This window comes from Heptranchias perlo, unplaced genomic scaffold, assembly GCF_035084215.1.
Source record: "Heptranchias perlo isolate sHepPer1 unplaced genomic scaffold, sHepPer1.hap1 HAP1_SCAFFOLD_507, whole genome shotgun sequence".
Lineage (NCBI taxonomy): Eukaryota > Metazoa > Chordata > Chondrichthyes > Hexanchiformes > Hexanchidae > Heptranchias > Heptranchias perlo.
Genome location: NW_027139524.1, coordinates 61672 through 81804, shown reverse-complemented (window position 1 = coordinate 81804; position 20133 = coordinate 61672). Strand labels below are relative to the sequence as shown.

General features: G+C 57.9%; 1 protein-coding gene across 5 annotated transcripts in view; it reads left to right on the top strand.

The window, feature by feature from the left end:
* The window catches only part of srrm2 (serine/arginine repetitive matrix 2), a 43750-nt gene extending 24241 nt beyond the window's left edge, over window positions 1–19509 (top strand). The window contains exons 8-16 of one of the 5 annotated variants that reach the window (XM_067979791.1): window positions 1597–1647; window positions 2976–3077; window positions 4352–4550; window positions 9044–9948; window positions 10273–11046; window positions 12226–12486; window positions 16370–16483; window positions 18508–18606; window positions 19019–19509. In XM_067979791.1, coding sequence (XP_067835892.1) covers window positions 1597–1647; window positions 2976–3077; window positions 4352–4550; window positions 9044–9948; window positions 10273–11046; window positions 12226–12486; window positions 16370–16483; window positions 18508–18606; window positions 19019–19028 — 2515 coding nt within the window. In that variant the 3' untranslated portion in view covers window positions 19029–19509. Of the gene's footprint in view, window positions 1–1596; window positions 1648–2975; window positions 3078–4351; window positions 4551–9043; window positions 11047–12225; window positions 12487–16369; window positions 16484–18507; window positions 18607–19018 lie in introns of all 5 variants that reach the window. The other 4 variants (XM_067979790.1, XM_067979789.1, XM_067979788.1 and 1 more) reach the window with 4 other exon arrangements.
* Window positions 19510–20133: the final 624 nt, after the last annotated feature.

The following is a 20133-nucleotide window of genomic DNA, read 5'->3' as shown; positions in this document are numbered from 1 at the left end:
TCAGGGAGTGTTTAACCCATTAATACAGACCGGAATAAACAGTCTCTCCATCGGGGAGTGTTTAACCCATTAATACAGAGCGGAATAAACAGTCTGTCCATCGGGGAGTGTTTAACCCATTAATACAGACCGGAATAAACAGTCTGTCCATCGGGGAGTGTTTAACCCATTAATACAGAGCGGAATAAACAGTCTGTCCATCGGGGAGTGTTTAACCCATTAATACAGACCGGAATAAACAGTCTGTCCATCGGGGAGTGTTTAACCCATTAATACAGCTGAGAAATGTGAACTATTGTCCGTTGATTGCCTAATGGTGCTCACCAAGTGGACAGAGCATGCACTGAGTCAGAGTTGGAAGGGGGCCCTGCCTAAAATTCGCAGCCTCACCACTCTCAACCTGCAGGCAGTGCGGAGAAGCAGTTAATGCTAGCCAGTTTCTGGGGCTCACACATCAGTGACGATGGAAGGAGCTTGCAATTAAATCGCATCTTTCACCGCCTCAGGACGCCCCAAAAGCGCTTTACAGCCAATGAAGTACTTTTGAGATGTCGTCACTGTTGTAATGTAGGAAATGTCGCAGCCTGTGTGTGCACAGCAAGATCCCACAAACAGCAGTGAGGTAACAACCAGTTAATCTGTTTTCTGGTGATGTTGGTTGAGGGATAAATATTGGCCCCAGGACACCAGGGGAGAAATCCTCCCTGTTGCTTTTCCAATAGCGTTATGGGATTTTACGTCAACCTGAGAGGGCAGACGGGGCCCTCGGTTTAACGTCTCATCTGAAAGACAGTGCAGCACTCCCGTCAGCACTGCCCCTCTGACGGCGCGGCGCTCCCTCGGCCCTGACGGCCGGGCGGCGTGGCGCTCCCTCGGCCCTGACGGCCGGGCGGCACGGTGCTGCCCCTCCGACAGGGTGGCACCTTCAGTGTAGTAAAACGTCCCAAAGCGCTTCCCAGGAGCGATTATCATGCGAAATTTGACACCGAACAACATCATGAGATATTCCAACAGGTCACCAAAAACTGGGGCGACGAGTTGGGTTTGAAGGTACATCTTACAGGAGGAGAGAGAGGTTTAGGGAGGGAATTCCAGAGCTTGGGGCCTCGGTAGCTGAAGGGACGACCGCCAATGGTGGAGCGATTAAAATTGGGGGGGGTTCACAAGAGGCTGGAATTGGAGGAGCGCTGAGATTTTGGAAGGTTGTGGGGGCTGGAGGAAGTCACGTGGATGGAGGGGAGAGGAAAGGAGAGGAGAGGAGAGGGAAGGCCATGGAGGGACTTGAGCCAGTGTTGCTCAGTGAGCACAGCGGGGTGATGGGTGAACGGGACTGGGTGCGAGTTAGGATACGGGGAGCTTTAGATGAGTTGATGGTTACGGAGGGTGGAAGGTGGGAGGCCGGCCCAGGGGAGCATTGGAATAGTCCGAGTCTGGAGGTCACAAAGGGCACGGGGTGAGGGTTTCAGCAGCAGATGAGCTGAGGCGAGGGGCAAGGGAGTGCAGGGAGCTGAACGCTGAGAGACTGTCGGGGTGCGTGCTGAGCAGAGGGAGCTGAGAAGGGGCAGCGATCTGACTTTCTGAACATCTTCTCGACAGATCCCCCAGCCCCAGGAGTAAACGTGCGTCGAAGGACAAGAAGAGGAAGAGGTGAGACTCCGGCCGTCCGCCTGTCTCGGAAACTTTTCCGGAGCACTCCTTCTCGGCCTCTCCAGACCCTGAGGGTTTCCCGTACCGTTCCCTGGCCCGCACTCGGGTGGGAGAAGGAGGCCGTGGTCCACAGAAACGGGCGCGTGTTCAGCTGCCCCGCCACCACCCGGAGACTGTTGCCGCCGGTTCCTGTCTGGCGGATCGGCTGACGTAAGACTCCGCCGGACTGCCTCTGCCCTTCAAACGGCACCGGGGGTGAGCCCGGTCTGATGGAGCAAACCGGGCCACAGGGCAAACTGGGAACGGGAGGGATCTGCTCGACGATCGAGTGTGTGTTCGGGATCTCAGTCTATCATTACAATCTCCATTACCCAACCCTGGATCTCAGTCTAACATTACAATCTCCATTACCCAACCCTGGATCTCAGTCTAACATTACAATCTCCATTACCCAACCCTGGATCTCAGTCTATCATTACAATCTCCATTACCCAACCCTGGATCTCAGTCTAACATTACAATCTCCATTACCCAACCCTGGATCTCAGTCTAACATTACAATCTCCATTACCCAACCCTGGATCTCAGTCTAACATTACAATCTCCATTACCCAACCCTGGATCTCAGTCTATCATTACAATCTCCATTACCCAACCCTGGATCTCAGTCTATCATTACAATCTCCATTACCCAACCCTGGATCTCAGTCTAACATTACAATCTCCATTACCCAACCCTGGATCTCAGTCTAACATTACAATCTCCATTACCCAACCCTGGATCTCAGTCTAACATTACAATCTCCATTACCCAACCCTGGATCTCAGTCTAACATTACAATCTCCATTACCCAACCCTGGATCTCAGTCTAACATTACAATCTCCATTACCCAACCCAGGATCTCAGTCTAACATTACAATCTCCGTTACCCAACCCTGAATCTCAGTCTAACATTACAATCTCCATTACCCAACCCTGGATCTCAGTCTAACATTACAATCTCCATTACCCAACCCAGGATTTCAGTCTAACATTACAATCTCCATTACCCAACCCAGGATTTCAGTCTAACATTACAATCTCCATTACCCAACCCTGGACCTCAGTCTAACATTACAATCTCCATTACCCAACTCCGGATCTCAGTCTAACATTACAGTCTCCATTACCCAACGCCTGATTGCCATGTACAGTTACAATCCCTCAGCGGGTGATGCATTCAACCGCTCCACCATCTTTGACTGAGGTGACTTGGTTGTTACTTTCTTCGGGAGTGTTTTAGTGAAGTGAAGTCTCTGTATTCATTTGCCGATCTTTGCCTCTCAGGAGCCCGAGTCAGTCTCCGCCTCGCAAGCATAGGAGAGTGCGCAGTTCGTCCTCCTCCCAGAACTCCTCTTCCTCCGGGAGTTCCTCCCCATCGCGGAGCAGGTAAGTGCCTCGCCCCTTGTGTTGAGCTCAGCCCCCTGCTGTGCCCAAAAATGTTAGGTTGCGTACGTTTGATCAGGTGGGCATGAGCAAGTTCAACCGGGTAAAATCTTTGCCTCCGCCCACCTTGCGGAAGGCACTGACTTGTAGTTGGGTATTGACAGGTACAGAAACAATCAAATAGGCTAATGGAATGCTTTCTATCTGGAGGACTAGAGTACAAGGGGGCAGAAGTTATGCTGCAGCTATACAAAACCCTGGTTAGACCGCACCTGGAGTACTGTGAGCAGTTCTGGGCACCGCACCTTCGGAAGGACATATTGACCTTGGAGGGAGTGCAGCGTAGGTTTACTAGAATGATACCCGGACTTCAAGGGTTAATCTCCGAGGAGAGATTACACACATGAGGCTTGTATTCCTGGGAATTTAGAAGATTAAGGAGATGATTTGATCGAAGTTTTCCAGATATTAAGGGGAACTGATGGGGTAGAGAGAGAGAGAAACTATTTCCGCTGGTTGGGGAGTCGAGGACGAGGGGGACAGAGCCTGAAAATCAGAGGCAGGACTTTCAGGAGTGAAGCTCGGAAAAACTTCGACACGCAAAGGGTGGGAGAAGATTGGAACTCTCTTCCACAAATGGCAGTCGATGCCAGCTCAATTGTTAATTTTAGATCTGAGATTGATCGATTTCTGTTAATCAAAGGTATTAAGAGATGTGGGGCTGCATGGAGTTGGGTCACAGATCAGCCATTGAATGGCGGGACAGGTTCGAGGGGCTGAATGGCCTCCTCCTGTTTCTATGTTCCGAATTGGATCTACAGGCTCTCTTCTCTTCCCCCCCCCACCCCCCTTCCCTCCCCAACCCACGGCTCAAATGGTAAATGAGACTGGGACTGAGCTCCACACAACCATCAGGAAAGACCTGAACTCCATCCCGGGCCTGTGCCGAATGATCTGATCTCCCCAGCCCCCCGGGGCCCGGTGTGGGACAGTCTCCCCGGGGGGTGAGGGAGGGAGGGGGGAAATCATCTACTGAGCAGCACTGTTGGACAGTGTGGGAAGGCGATCGACTAGGCGACAGTCCCTGGGAGAACAGGCCGCCGACGCTGACCATCGAGGCTCGGGCCCGGCGGGAGGCCAGTTGCCGTGGAACACGGGGACGGGTAGTTCGTGCCTTTTGGAGCCTGTAAGTGGCTCCCGTCGGGCCTGGCGAGGCGGAAATGTTGCGTGTTCTGACCTGGGGCTTGTTCTGTTGTGTTTTTCTCTTGTTCCTGCAGGTCCCGGAGCCCACGGGCACCTCCCAAAGCCCCTCAGGCGCCGGCCAGAGCCAGCCTTTCGCCCCGTCCCGCGGCCAGGTCCGAGGGAGACGATCGGGCAGCAGAAGCGGCTCCCAAGCCCTCGCCGGAGAAAGCCGGCGGGAGGGAGCGCAGTGAGAGCGGGAGTCCCAGCCCCGGCGTGGGCAGGGGTAAACGTGAGGTGGGTATGGGTGGTGGGGAGGGGTGGGACGCCCATCGAGAGTCCATGATAGGGGAGAGTGTACATGGGCTGTGGGAGGAGATTAAATGGGTGGGGGGAGTCCATGATAGGGGAGAGTGTACATGGGCTGTGGGAGGAGATTAAATGGGTGCGGGGAGTCCATGATAGGGGAGAGTGTAGATGGGCTGTGGGAGGAGATTAAATGGGTGGGGAGAGTCCATGATAGGGGAGAGTGTCGATGGGCTGTGGGAGGAGATTAAATGGGTGGGGAGAGTCCATGATAGGGGAGAGTGTACATGGGCTGAGGGAGGAGATTAAATGGGTGGGGAGAGTCCATGATAGGGGAGAGTGTACACGGGCTGTGGGAGGAGATTAAATGGGTGCGGAGAGTCCATGATAGGGGAGAGTGTCCATGGGCTGTGGGAGGAGATTAAATGGGTGGGGGGAGTCCATGATAGGGGAGAGTGTCGATGGGCTGTGGGAGGAGATTAAATGGGTGCGGAGAGTCCATGATAGGGGATAGTGTACATGGGCTGTGGGAGGAGATTAAATGGGTGGGGAGAGTCCATGATAGGGGAGAGTGTACATGGGCTGTGGGAGGAGATTAAATGGGTGGGGAGAGTCCATGATAGGGGAGAGTGTCCATGGGCTGTGGGGGGAGATTAAATGGGTGGGTAGAGTCCATGATAGGGGAGAGTGTCCATGGGCTGTGGGGGGAGATTAAATGGGTGGGGAGAGTCCATGATAGGGGAGAGTGTCCATGGGCTGTGGGGGGAGATTAAATGGGTGGGTAGAGTCCATGATAGGGGAGAGTGTCGATGGGCTGTGGGAGGAGATTAAATGGGTGGGTAGAGTCCATGATAGGGGAGAGTGTCGATGGGCTGTGGGAGGAGATTAAATGGGTGGGTAGAGTCCATGATAGGGGAGAGTGTCGATGGGCTGTGGGAGGAGATTAAATGGGTGGGGAGAGTCCATGATAGGGGAGAGTGTCCATGGGCTGTGGGGGGAGATTAAATGGGTGGGTAGAGTCCATGATAGGGGAGAGTGTCGATGGGCTGTGGGAGGAGATTAAATGGGTGGGTAGAGTCCATGATAGGGGAGAGTGTCGATGGGCTGTGGGAGGAGATTAAATGGGTGGGGAGAGTCCATGATAGGGGAGAGTGTACATGGGCTGTGGGAGGAGATTAAATGGGTGGGGAGAGTCCATGATAGGGGAGAGTGTACATGGGCTGTGGGGGGAGATTAAATGGGTGGGGAGAGTCCATGATAGGGGAGAGTGTACATGGGCTGTGGGAGGAGATTAAATGGGTGGGGAGAGTCCATGATAGGGGAGAGTGTACATGGGCTGTGGGAGGAGATTAAATGGGTGGGGGGAGTCCATGATAGGGGAGAGTGTCGATGGGCTGTGGGAGGAGATTAAATGGGTGGGGAGAGTCCATGATAGGGGAGAGTGTACATGGGCTGTGGGGGGAGATTAAATGGGTGGGGAGAGTCCATGATAGGGGAGAGTGTCCATGGGCTGTGGGAGGAGATTAAATGGGTGGGTAGAGTCCATGATAGGGGAGAGTGTCGATGGGCTGTGGGAGGAGATTAAATGGGTGGGGAGAGTCCATGATAGGGGAGAGTGTACATGGGCTGTGGGAGGAGATTAAATGGGTGGGGAGAGTCCATGATAGGGGAGAGTGTACATGGACTGTGGGGGGAGATTAAATGGGTGGGGGGAGTCCATGATAGGGGAGAGTGTACATGGGCTGTGGGAGGAGATTAAATGGGTGGGGAGAGTCCACGATAGGGGAGAGTGTACATGGGCTGTGGGAGGAGATTAAATGGGTGGGGAGAGTCCATGATAGGGGAGAGTGTCCATGGGCTGTGGGGGGAGATTAAATGGGTGGGTAGAGTCCATGATAGGGGAGAGTGTCGATGGGCTGTGGGAGGAGATTAAATGGGTGGGGAGAGTCCATGATAGGGGAGAGTGTACATGGGCTGTGGGAGGAGATTAAATGGGTGGGGAGAGTCCATGATAGGGGAGAGTGTACATGGACTGTGGGGGGAGATTAAATGGGTGGGGGGAGTCCATGATAGGGGAGAGTGTACATGGGCTGTGGGAGGAGATTAAATGGGTGGGGAGAGTCCACGATAGGGGAGAGTGTACATGGGCTGTGGGAGGTGATTAAATGGGTGGGGAGAGTCCATGATAGGGGAGAGTGTAGATGGGCTGTGGGAGGAGATTAAATGGGTGGGGGGAGTCCATGATAGGGGAGAGTGTCCATGGGATGTGGGAGGAGATTAAATGGGTGGGGAGAGTCCATGATAGGGGAGAGTGTAGATGGGCTGTGGGGGGAGATTAAATGGGTGGGGGGAGTCCATGATAGGGGAGAGTGTAGATGGGCTGTGGGGGGAGATTAAATGGGTGGGGGGAGTCCATGATAGGGGAGTGTTTACATGGGCTGTGGGGGGAGATTAAATGGAATGTGGGTGTCACTGGCAAGGCTGGCATTTATTGCCCATCCCTCGTTGCCCCCCGAGAAGGTGGTGATGGGCCGCCTTCTGCTTGATGCGACCGAGTGACTTGCTGGGCCACTTCAGAGGGCAGTTAGGAGTCAGCCAGGTTGGGTGTGGGGACTGGAGTCACATATCGGCCCAGACCGGGTAAGGACGGCAGGTTTCCTTCCCTAAAAGACATTCGTGAACCAGTTGGGGTTTTTACGACAATCTGACAGATTCACGGCCACTTTTACTGGTCCCCCCGCCCTTGATTTCCAGATCTTTTTGAAGTGAGTTCAGACACCACGGTGAGATTTGAACCCACGTTCTCTGGATTTTTAGTCCAGTCACCTCGACACCACCGTAGCCAGTGTGGGGGGGAAGGGTCGGAATCTTCCATCCTCCAGCCTCACGGTGGGGGTCGGGGCTAATTAATTGGGGTTTGTGGCCCCTGCGCTCGGAGTTCAGCGTTCTATGTTCCTTTTCCTTGTTTGCACGACCCAGAGTGTTGTTGTCTCTCTGCTATTACCCCAGTCCTGCGGACCAAAGGCCCAAGCTTATCGAATCACAGAGCACAGAAGGAGGCCGTTCAGCCCGTCGTGTCGGCTCTTTGAAAGAGCTGTCCCACTGCCCCAGCTCATTTCCCCATAGCCCTGCAAATAGCTCCTTTTCAAGTCTAACCTTGGTTAGACCACACTTGGAGCACTGTGCACAGTTCTGGTCTCCATATACCTTGGTTAGACCACACTTGGAGCACTGTGCACAGTTCTGGTCTCCATATACCTTGGTTAGACCACACTTGGAGCACTGTGCACAGTTCTGGTCTCCATATACCTTGGTTAGACCACACTTGGAGCACTGTGCACAGTTCTGCTCTCCATATACCTTGGTTAGACCACACTTGGAGCACTGTGCACGGTTCTGCTCTCCATATACCTTGGTTAGACCACACTTGGAGCACTGTGCACAGTTCTGGTCTCCATATTATAGAAAGGATATAGAGGCACTGGAGAAGGTGCAAAAAAGATTTACTAGGATGATACCAGAACTGAGAGGTTTTACCTATCAGGAAAGACTGAACAGGCTGGGGCTCTTTTCTCTGGAAAAGAGAAGGCTGAGGGGTGACCTGATAGAGGTCTTTAAGATTATGAAAGGGTTCGATAGGGTAGACGGAGAGAAGATGTTTCCACTTGTGGGGAGAGACCAGAACTCGGGGCCATAAATATAAGATAGTCACTAATAAATCCAATAGGGAATTCAGGAGAAACTTCTTTACCCAGAGAGCGGTGAGAATGTGGAACTCGCTCCCACAAGGAGTAGTTGAGGTGAATAGTGTAGATGGATTTAAGGGGAAGCTGGATAAACACATGAGGGAGAGAGGAATAGAAGGAGAGGGTGAGATGGAGTCGGGAGTGAGGAGGCTCGGGTGGAGGATAAACACCAGCATGGAGCAGTGGGGCCGAATGGCCTGTTTCTGTGCTGTAAATTTGATGTAATGTAATCCAATTCCCTTTTGAAAGTTATTATTGAATCTGCTTCCACCGCCCTTTCAGGCAGTGAATTCCAGATCATCACAACTCGCTGCGTAAAAACATTTTCCTCATCTCCCCCTCTGGTTCTTTTGCCGATTATCTTAAATCTGTGTCCTCTGGTCACCTGCCACTGGAAACAGTTTCTACTCTATCAAAACCTCTCATGATTTTGAACCTGTATTAAATCTCCCCTTAACCTTCTCTGCTCTGAGGAGAACAATCCCAGCTTCTCCAGTCTCTCCACATAACTTGAGTCCCTCATCCCTGGTCCCATTCTGGCCTTGACGTCCTTCCTGAAGTGTGGTGCCTGCATTTGTCTCGTCTTTTCAATCTTGGCGCTGCCCTGCGTCGTCTCTTTTTATCTCGATGACTGGCCGGAAATGAGCCATGCCCTTCGGGAGAAATGGTGGGGAGGTTTAAAGAACACAGGCCTGGTTTGTGAAAGCCCCTTTATTTGTGTCCCCTTGTGTCTTCCAGAAGTCGGTGGAAGCATCGCCGGTCCAGAGGTCACAGCAGCAGTCGGCTCCCCTCTCCCCGGCCCGGAGGAGCGAGCACAATGTTTCCCGCTGGAACGACAGGCGGGAGTCCTGCTCACTGGAGCGGGGCAGGGGAGGCCGACGTTCTCCCGCCAGGGGCTCTCCGGGCCGCGAGGGCTCGTCCCCGTCCCGGGGGAGGTGGCACGACCGGGCCAGGCAGTCGCCCAAGAGGGGCCGAGGCTCCTCTCCCCTGGCCCGGAGGGGGAGGTCTCCGCGGAGGAGCGTGAGCCCCCGGCGAGAGGGGTCGTCGCCGAGGAAGGGGGGAGGCTGGACAGCCTCAGGGCCCAAGCGAGGGAGGTCGTCGCCAGGGCAGAGCAAGGGGTCGACCCGGAGGAGCAGGTCGCCGAGGCGCGAGAGGTCATCGCCGAGGCGCGAGAGGTCGTCGCCCAGGCGGGGGAGGTCACCACCTGGGCAGAGCAAAGCATCGCCAAGGAGGAGCATGACCCCAAGGCGTGAGAGGTCGTCGCCAAGGCGGGCAGGGTCATCGCCAAGACAGGAGAAAGCATCTCCAAGGAGGAGCGCCTCGCCACGGCGGGCGGGGTCGTCGCCGAGGCACGAGAGGTCACCGCCGAGGCGGAGGAGGTCATCGCCAAGGCGGAGGAGGTCGTCGCCAAGACAGACAAAAGCCTCTCCCAGGAGGAGCGCGTCGCCAAGGCGAGGGAGGTCGTCGCCAAGGCGAGGGAGGTCGTCGCCAAGGAGGGCGAGGTCATCACCAAGGCGGAATAAACCATCTCCAAGGAGGAGCGTGTCGCCAAGGCGAGAGAGGTCATCGCCAAGGCGCGAGAGGTCATCGTCAAGGCAGAATAAGCAATCTCCAAGGAGGAGCGTGTCGCCAAGGCGAGAGAGGTCATCGCCAAGGCGCGAGAGGTCATCGTCAAGGCAGAATAAGCAATCTCCAAGGAGGAGCATGTCGCCAAGGCGAGAGAGGTCATCGCCAAGGCGCGAGAGGTCGTCGCCAAGACTGAATAAACCATCTCCAAGGAGGAGTGTGTCGCCAAGGCGCGAGAGGTCGTCGCCAAGGCAGAATAAACCATCTCCAAGGAGGAGTGTGTCGCCAAGGCGCGAGAGGTCGTCGCCAAGGCGCGAGAGGTCGTCGCCAAGGCAGAATAAACCATCTCCAAGGAGGAGTGTGTCGCCAAGGCGCGAGAGGTCGTCGCCAAGGCGCGAGAGGTCGTCGCCAAGGCAGAACAAATCATCCCCAGAGAGGTCATCGCCAGATCGTAACCGGTCGCTGCCAGCAACAGGAAGGTCATCGCCACGGCGAGGGTGGTCTCCTCCCCGGCAGAGCAAGACACCTCCAAGGAGAAGCCCCTCTCCCCCAGGGAGGGGGGCGTCGTCGCAGGCAGAGGACGGGCCAGCGCTGAGGCAGGAGCGGCCATTTCTCAAAGGCAACCAGGCTTCGCCGAGGAGGGACAAGACCTCCCCTGGACCCAGGAGCCCATCGCCTGAGGAGCCGGCCCGAGAAGGGGGGCCGCAACAGGAGAGGCCGCCCCCAGGGCAGCAGGAGGGGACCTCGTCCGAAGGGAGCCCACCTCCTGGCCTCGTGGCCAAGTCGCCTGAGGGCCGGGGTCAGGGGTCGCCCGCCTCCCGGAGCCGGGGGTCGCGCTCTCCCCCTTCTCCCCCTCCGGCCGGCGACGGGAAGGGCAGGGGCTCGCGCTCCAAGTCCCCCTCCCAGCCCCCGCCTGGAGGGAAGCCCTCGGAGGAAGAGGAGAAGGAGGCGGCGGGGGAGGAGGAGGAAGAGGAAGAGGAGAAGGGCCGCTCGCCCTCGCCGCCCCAGGACCCGAGGCCCAAGGCCGGGCAGCAGAGCGCGGAGAGGGGCAAGGGCAGCTCTGGCCCCGCTCCCCCGGACCGGAAGGGACGCGGGGGCTCCCCGTCCAGCTCCAGCTCGTCTGGCTCCGAGAGCAGCAAGTCACCCCCGAGGGAACGGAACGGCCGCAGGAACCGGTGAGGACAATGCAGCGGTCAGTGAGGGGGAGGGGGAGGGGAGGGAAGGGAGGGAGTCACCTTTACACCCTGGGTCAGGGTGGGTTCAGGGTGTTGCTGCTCCCTTACCCCCGACGTTTGGTTAACACAGGTTCGATGTGCCTCAGGGATCGGTGCTGGGTCCGCTGTTATTTGTTATTTATATTAATGATTTGGATGAGAATCTAGGAGGCATGGTTAGTAAGTTTGCAGATGACACCAAGATTGGTGGCATTGTGGAGAGTGAAGAAGGTTATCTAGGATTGCAACGGGATCTTGATAAATTGGGCCAGTGGGCCGATGAATGGCAGATGGAGTTTAATTTAGATAAATGTGAGGTGATGCATTTTGGTAGATCGAATCGGGCCAGGACCTACTCCGTTAATGGTAGGGCGTTGGGGAGAGTTATAGAACAAAGAGATCTAGGAGTACAGGTTCATAGCTCCTTGAAAGTGGAGTCACAGGTGGATAGGGTGGTGAAGAAGGCATTCAGCATGCTTGGTTTCATTGGTCAGAACATTGAATACAGGAGTTGGGATGTCTTGTTGAAGTTGTACAAGACATTAGTAAGGCCACACTTGGAATACTGTGTACAGTTCTGGTCACCCTATTATAGAAAGGATATTATTAAACTAGAAAGAGTGCAGAAAAGATTTACTCGGATGCTACCGGGACTTGATGGTTTGACTTATAGGGAGAGGTTAGACAGACTGGGACTTCTTTCCCTGGAGAGTAGGAGGTTAAGGGGTGATCTTATAGAAGTCTATAAAATAATGAGGGGCATAGATAAGGTAGATCGTCAAAATCTTTTCCCAAAGGTAGGGGAGTCTATAACGAGGGGGCATAGATTTAAGGTGAGAGGGGAGAGATACAAAAGGGTCCAGAGGGGCAATTTTTTCACTCAAAGGGTGGTGAGTGTCTGGAACGAGCTGCCAGAGGCAGTAGTAGAGGCGGGTACAATTTTGTCTTTTAAAAAGCATTTGGACAGTTACATGGGTAAGATGGGTATAGAGGGATATGGGCCAAGTGCAGGCAATTAGGATTAGCTTAGTGGTATAAACTGGGCGACATGGACATGTTGGGCCGAACGGCCTGTTTCCATGTTGTAAACTTGTATGATTCTATGATTTAACCCAGTCTGTCCTTCTCTTGCGTTTGCAGCAGCCCCACTCCAAAACGAAGGGTGCAGAGCTCGTCGTCCGACAGGGGCCAGCCTCGCTCCCGATCGCCCCCGAGGAGAGGGGCCCCAGCCCCCCAGAGCTCCAGCCGGGCCCGCAGCCCCCCCCGGAACCGCGGCCGTCGCCGTCAGACCTCCAGCACCTCCTCCGACAGCTCGAGCTCCTCCTCCTCCAGGTCCCGCTCCCGCTCGGCACAGCGGCCCAGGTCCAATAACAAGAGGCGCTCCCCTCCGGCTCACAGGCGGTGAGTGAGGTCGACAGGGTGAGGAAAGGGGGCTGTCTGTGCCCGACGGGAGTCTGGGAGAGAGCTGGACGCTGACCGGGGTCTGTGGGGGAGAGCTGGACGCTGACCGGGGTCTCTGGGAGAGCTGGACGCTGACCGGGGTCTCTGGGGGAGAGCTGGACGCTGACCGGGGTCTCTGGGAGAGAGCTGGACGCTGACCGGGGTCTGTGGGAGAGGGCTGGACGCTGACCGGGGTCTGTGGGGGAGAGCTGGACGCTGACCGGGGTCTGTGGGGGAGAGCTGGACGCTGACCGGGGTCTGTGGGGGAGAGCTGGACGCTGACCGGGGTCGGTGGGGGAGAGCTGGACGCTGACCGGGGTCTCTGGGAGAGAGCTGGACGCTGACCGGGGTCGGTGGGGGAGAGCTGGACGCTGACCGGGGTCGGTGGGGGAGAGCTGGACGCTGACCGGGGTCGGTGGGGGAGAGCTGGACGCTGACCAGGGTCGGTGGGGGAGAGTTGGACGCTGACCGGGGTCTGTGGGGGAGAGCTGGACGCTGACCGGGGTCTGTGGGAGAGAGCTGGACGCTGACCGGGGTCTGTGGGAGAGCTGGACGCTGACCGGGGTCTGTGGGGGAGAGCTGGACGCTGACCGGGGTCTGTGGGAGAGAGCTGGACGCTGACCGGGGTCGGTGGGAGAGAGCTGGACGCTGACCGGGGTCTGTGGGAGAGAGCTGGACGCTGACCGGGGTCTGGGGGGGAGAGCTGGACGCTGACCGGGGTCTGCGGGGGAGAGCTGGACGCTGACCGGGGTCTGCGGGGGAGAGCTGGACGCTGACCGGGGTCTGCGGGGGAGAGCTGGACGCTGACCGGGGTCTGCGGGGGAGAGCTGGACGCTGACCGGGGTCTGCGGGGGAGAGCTGGACGCTGACCGGGGTCTGCGGGGGAGAGCTGGACGCTGACCGGGGTCTGCGGGGGAGAGCTGGACGCTGACCGGGGTCTGCGGGGGAGAGCTGGACGCTGACCGGGGTCTGCGGGGGAGAGCTGGACGCTGACCGGGGTCTGCGGGGGAGAGCTGGACGCTGACCGGGGTCTGCGGGGGAGAGCCGGACGCTGACCGGGGTCTGCGGGGGAGAGCCGGACGCTGACCGGGGTCTGCGGGGGAGGGCCGGACGCTGACCGGGGTCTGCGGGGGAGGGCCGGACGCTGACCGGGGTCTGCGGGGGAGGGCCGGACGCTGACCGGGGTCTGCGGGGGAGGGCCGGACGCTGACCGGGGTCTGCGGGGGAGGGCCGGACGCTGACCGGGGTCTGCGGGGGAGAGCCGGACGCTGACCGGGGTCTGCGGGGGAGGGCTGGACGCTGACCGGGGTCTGCGGGGGAGGGCCGGACGCTGACCGGGGTCTGCGGGGGACAGCTGGACGCTGACCGGGGTCTGCGGGGGAGGGCCGGACGCTGACCGGGGTCTGCGGGGGAGGGCCGGACGCTGACCGGGGTCTGCGGGGGAGGGCCGGACGCTGACCGGGGTCTGCGGGGGAGGGCCGGACGCTGACCGGGGTCTGCGGGGGAGGGCCGGACGCTGACCGGGGTCTGCGGGGGAGGGCCGGACGCTGACCGGGGTCTGCGGGGGAGGGCCGGACGCTGACCGGGGTCTGCGGGGGAGGGCCGGACGCTGACCGGGGTCTGCGGGGGAGGGCCGGACGCTGACCGGGGTCTGCGGGGGAGGGCCGGACGCTGACCGGGGTCTGCGGGGGAGGGCCGGACGCTGACCGGGGTCTGCGGGGGAGGGCCGGACGCTGACCGGGGTCTGCGGGGGAGGGCCGGACGCTGACCGGGGTCTGCGGGGGAGGGCCGGACGCTGACCGGGGTCTGCGGGGGAGGGCCGGACGCTGACCGGGGTCTGCGGGGGAGGGCCGGACGCTGACCGGGGTCTGCGGGGGAGGGCCGGACGCTGACCGGGGTCTGCGGGGGAGGGCCGGACGCTGACCGGGGTCTGCGGGGGAGGGCCGGACGCTGACCGGGGTCTGCGGGGGAGGGCCGGACGCTGACCGGGGTCTGCGGGGGAGGGCCGGACGCTGACCGGGGTCTGCGGGGGAGGGCCGGTCGCTGACCGGGGTCTGCGGGGGAGGGCCGGACGCTGACCGGGGTCTGCGGGGGAGGGCCGGACGCTGACCGGGGTCTGCGGGGGAGGGCCGGACGCTGACCGGGGTCTGCGGGGGATACAGGAGTGAGAGAGGGGTTTGGAGGGACCTCCCCAGATACAGGAGTGTGAGAGAGGGGGCTCGAGGGACCTCCCCAGATACAGGAGTGTGAGAGAGGGGGCTCGAGGGACCTCCCCAGATACAGGAGTGTGAGAGAGGGGGCTCGAGGGACCTCCCCAGATACAGGAGTGTGAGAGAGGGGGTTAGAGGGACCTCCCCAGATACAGGAGTGTGAGAGAGGGGTTAGAGGGACCTCCACAGATACAGGAAAGTGAAAGAGGGATTAGAGGGACCTCCCCAGATACAGGGGTGTGAGAGAGGGGTTAGAGGGACCTCCGCAGATGCAGGAGTGTGAGAGAGGGGGGTTGGAGGGACCTCCCCAGATACAGGAGTGTGAGAGAGGGGTTGGAGGGACCTCCCCAGATACAGGAGTGTGAGAGAGGGGTTAGAGGGACCTCCCCAGATACAGGAGTGTGAGAGAGGGATTCGAGGGACCTCCCCAGATACAGGAGTATGAGAGAGGGGGTTAGAGGGACCTCCCCAGATACAGGAGTGTGAGAGAGGGGTTAGAGGGACCTCCCCAGATACAGGAGTGTGAGAGGGGGTTAGAGGGACCTCCCCAGATACAGGAGTGTGAGAGAGGGGGGTTAGAGAGACCTCCCCAGATACAGGAGTGTGAGAGAGGGGTTAGAGGGACCTCCCCAGATACAGGAGTGTGAGAGGGGGTTTAGAGGGACCTCCCCAGATACAGGAGTGTGAGAGAGGGGGGTTAGAGGGACCTCCCCAGATACAGGAGTGTGAGAGAGGGATTCGAGGGACCTCCCCAGATACAGGAGTATGAGAGAGGGGGTTAGAGGGAGCTCCCCAGATACAGGAGTGTGAGAGAGGGGTTAGAGGGACCTCCCCAGATACAGGAGTGTGAGAGGGGGTTAGAGGGACCTCCCCAGATACAGGAGTGTGAGAGAGGGGGGTTAGAGAGACCTCCCCAGATACAGGAGTGTGAGAGAGGGGTTACAGGGACCTCCCCAGATACAGGAGTGTGAGAGAGAGGGTTAGAGAGACCTCCCCAGATACAGGAGTGTGAGAGAGGGGTTAGAGGGACCTCCCCAGATACAGGAGTGTGAGAGGGGGTTTAGAGGGACCTCCCCAGATACAGGAGTGTGAGAGAGGGGGGTTAGAGGGACCTCCCCAGATACAGGAGTGTGAGAGAGGGGGGTTAGAGGGACCTCCCCAGATACAGGAGTGTGAGAGGGGGTTTAGAGGGACCTCTCCAGTTACAGGAGTGTGAGAGAGGGGGTTTGAGGGACCTCCCCAGATACAGGAGTGTGAGAGAGGGGGGTTAGAGGGACCTCCCCAGATACAGGAGTGTGAGAGAGGGGGTTAGAGGGACCTCCCCAGATACAGGAGTGTGAGAGAGAGGGGTTCGAGGGACCTCCCCAGATACAGGAGTGTGAGAGGGGGTTTTGAGGGACCTCCCCAGATACAGGAGTGTGAGAGGGGGTTTAGAGGGACCTCCCCAGATACAGGAGTGTGAGAGGGGGTTAGAGGGACCTCCCCAGATACAGGAGTGTGAGAGGGGGTTTAGAGGGACCTCCCCAGATACAGGAGTGTGAGAGGGGATGGAGAGATGTGAGTTACGTGATTACCCGAGGACGATACTGCTCCATCTCACACATTGCTTCCTCTCTCCCATTGGTCCCTGAAAGCAGGTCCAGGAGTCCCCGGAAGCCGATAGATTCCTTGCGGGATTCTCGGTCGTTGAGTTACTCGCCAGTGGAACGGAGAAGACCTCGTCAGTCCAGGGAATCTTACGGCAGGCGGTGAGAAGATGACATTCCCAGGACACACCCGCGGCCATAATGGTGGGGGGGTGGTGCAGGGAAGAGAGACGGGGGCCAGACCGACCGGTCTCCCTGTGGCTACTGGGCCGACGATGTGTTTCAATTCCCGACCCCTTCCAGTTCACTCCCACTGTACACAATCCCAATGGACCCGACCCCTTCCCATTCACTCCCACTGTACACAATCCCAATGGACCCGACCCCTTCCCATTCACTCCCACTGTACACAATCCCAATGGACCCGACCCCTTCCCATTCACTCCCACTGTACACAATCCCAATGGACCCGACCCCTTCCCATTCACTCCCATTGTACACAATCCCAATGGACCCGACCCCTTCCCATTCACTCCCACTGTACACAATCCCAATGGACCCGACCCCTTCCCATTCACTCCCACTGTACACAATCCCAATGGACCCGACCCCTTCCCATTCACTCCCACTGTACACAATCCCAATGGACCCGACCCCTTCCCATTCACTCTCACTGTACACAATCCCAATGGACCCGACCCCTTCCCATTCACTCCCACTGTACACAATCCCAATGGACCCGACCCCTTCCCATTCACTCCCACTGTACACAATCCCAATGGACCCGACCCCTTCCCATTCACACCCACTGTACACAATCCCAATGGACCCGACCCCTTCCCATTCACTCCCACTGCACACAATCCCAATGGACCCGACCCCTTCCCATTCACTCCCACTGTACACAATCCCAATGGACCCGACCCCTTCCAGTTCACTCCCACTGTACACAATCCCAATGGACCCGACCCCTTCCCATTCACTCCCACTGTACACAATCCCAATGGACCCGACCCCTTCCCATTCACTCCCACTGTACACAATCCCAATGGACCCGACCCCTTCCCATTCACTCCCACTGTACACAATCCCAATGGACCCGACCCCTTCCCATTCACTCCCACTGCACACAATCCCAATGGACCCGACCCCTTCCCATTCACTCCCACCATCCACAATCCCAATGGACCCGACCCCTTCCCATTCACTCCCACCGTACACAATCCCAATGGACCCGACCCCTTCCCATTCACTCCCACTGCACACAATCCCAATGGACCCGACCCCTTCCCATTCACTCCCACCATCCACAATCCCAATGGACCCGACCCCTTCCCATTCACTCCCACTGTACACAATCCCAATGGACCCGACCCCTTCCCATTCACTCCCACTGTACACAATCCCAATGGACCCGACCCCTTCCCATTCACTCCCACTGCACACAATCCCAATGGACCCGACCCCTTCCCATTCACTCCCACCATCCACAATCCCAATGGACCCGACCCCTTCCCATTCACTCCCACTGTACACAATCCCAATGGACCCGACCCCTTCCCATTCACTCCCACTGTACACAATCCCAATGGACCCGACCCCTTCCCATTCACTCCCACTGTACACAATCCCAATGGACCCGACCCCTTCCCATTCACTCCCACTGTACACAATCCCAATGGATCCGACCCCTTCCCATTCACTCCCACTGTACACAATCCCAATGGACCCGACCCCTTCCCATTCACTCCCACTGTACACAATCCCAATGGACCCGACCCCTTCCCATTCACTCCGACTGTACACAATCCCAATGGACCCGACCCCTTCCCATTCACTCCCACTGTACACAATCCCAATGGACCCGACCCCTTCCCATTCACTCCCACTGCACACAATCCCAATGGACCCGACCCCTTCCCATTCACTCCCACTGTACACAATCCCAATGGACCCGACCCCTTCCCATTCACTCCCTCTGTACACAATCCCAATGGACCCGACCCCTTCCCATTCACTCCCACCGTACACAATCCCAATGGACCCGACCCCTTCCCAATCGCCCAGTCACAAAAGGGAGTGGGATTGGACTGTTTGGATATTGATGGGGAGAGTGGGGCATCTGTTTGAGTTTGAACACTGAAAGCTGCCTGATCTCCCCCTTCCACCTTGTCTTGATTGTGTAGAGACTGGGAACGCCGAAGGAGACGCTCCGACAGCGAATCACCAGTGAGGAAGAGACGCCACGACTCACCGAGTCCCCGAGAGCGCAGGAGATTCCGAAGGTACGGAGTGAAACGTGACGAAGCACAGGACGGAATTGAGCCCCCGCCCGGCCCCTGCCCGCAAGCTCGCTCGCCCCTGCCCGCTCGCCCTGCCCGCTCGCTCGCTCGCCCCTGCCCGCTCGCTCGCCCCCGCCCGGCCCCTGCCCGCTCGCTCGCTCGCCCCCGCCCGGCCCCTGCTCGCTCGCCCCCGCCCGGCCCCTGCTCGCTCGCCCCCGCCCGGCCCCTGCTCGCTCGCCCCCGCCCGGCCCCTGCCCGCAAGCTCGCTCGCCCCCGCCCGGCCCCTGCCCGCAAGCTCGCTCGCCCCCGCCCGGCCCCTGCCCGCAAGCTCGCTCGCCCCCGCCCGGCCCCTCACTTTCTCTCTCTGGTTGGTGCGTTTTATCTACTAACTCCTCCTCCTTTCCCCCTCCTGCAGGTCTCCATAGGCCCGGTGACCTTTCCGCAGCCAGATCTGGTTTCCCCTGGTAACGGATGACGACTTCCTCCTTGAGGCAAACTCCTTCCTGCACCAGTATTTTGAGACTGTGAAGAGTAATATCCTGTATTTTTTCGTTCCTTTTTTTTTTATTTCTCTCCTGTTTCCTTTTTTTTTTAAAAATGACGGACTCCACCCGGGAAATCTGTAATACGACAACAACCACAACAACAATGTTCTGTTAAAGGGGGAGGGGAGGGTTTAAAATTAAAGCAGCAACGCGCAGGGAGTGGGGCCCACCAGCCCCCAAGCCTGCCCACGTTTAACGCGAACCATTTTGCGATGGGCGTATCCTTTGGCGGATATTTTAAAAACGAACAATGCCCGTGTTAGTTTGTTTCCTTTCTTCTGTAACACTCCCTTCCTTACACACACACACACACACACACACACACACACACAGACAAATAATAAAATTAAGGGTTGAAGAATCAGTTATGAAACGAGTGTCTGTTGCAGTGTTAAAGGGGGCTGATCGTTTGAGACATTCGAATGTGCGGGATGTGACCCCACTCGAACTCCCCTCTCACTCTCCTTTCTACTCCCGCACAGGGCGTCCCAGAGATATCTGTACACTGACTGGTGTCTCTCAGTCCCCTCTCTCTCAGGGAGATATCTGTACACTGACTGGTGTCTCTCAGTCCCCTCTCTCTCAGGGAGATATCTGTACACTGACTGGTGTCTCTCAGTCCCCTCTCTCTCAGGGAGATATCTGTACACTGACTGGTGTCTCTCAGTCCCCTCTCTCTCAGGGAGATATCTGTACACTGACTGGTGTCTCTCAGTCCTCTCTCTCTCAGGGAGATATCTGTACACTGACTGGTGTCTCTCAGTCCCTCTCTCTCAGGGAGATATCTGTACACTGACTGGTGTCTCTCAATCCCCTCTCTCTCGGGGAGATATCTGTACACTGACTGGTGTCTCTCAGTCCCTCTCTCTCAGGGAGATATCTGTACACTGACTGGTGTCTCTCAGTCCCTCTCTCTCAGGGAGATATCTGTACACTGACTGGTGTCTCTCAGTCCCCTCACTCTCAGGGAGATATCTGTACACTG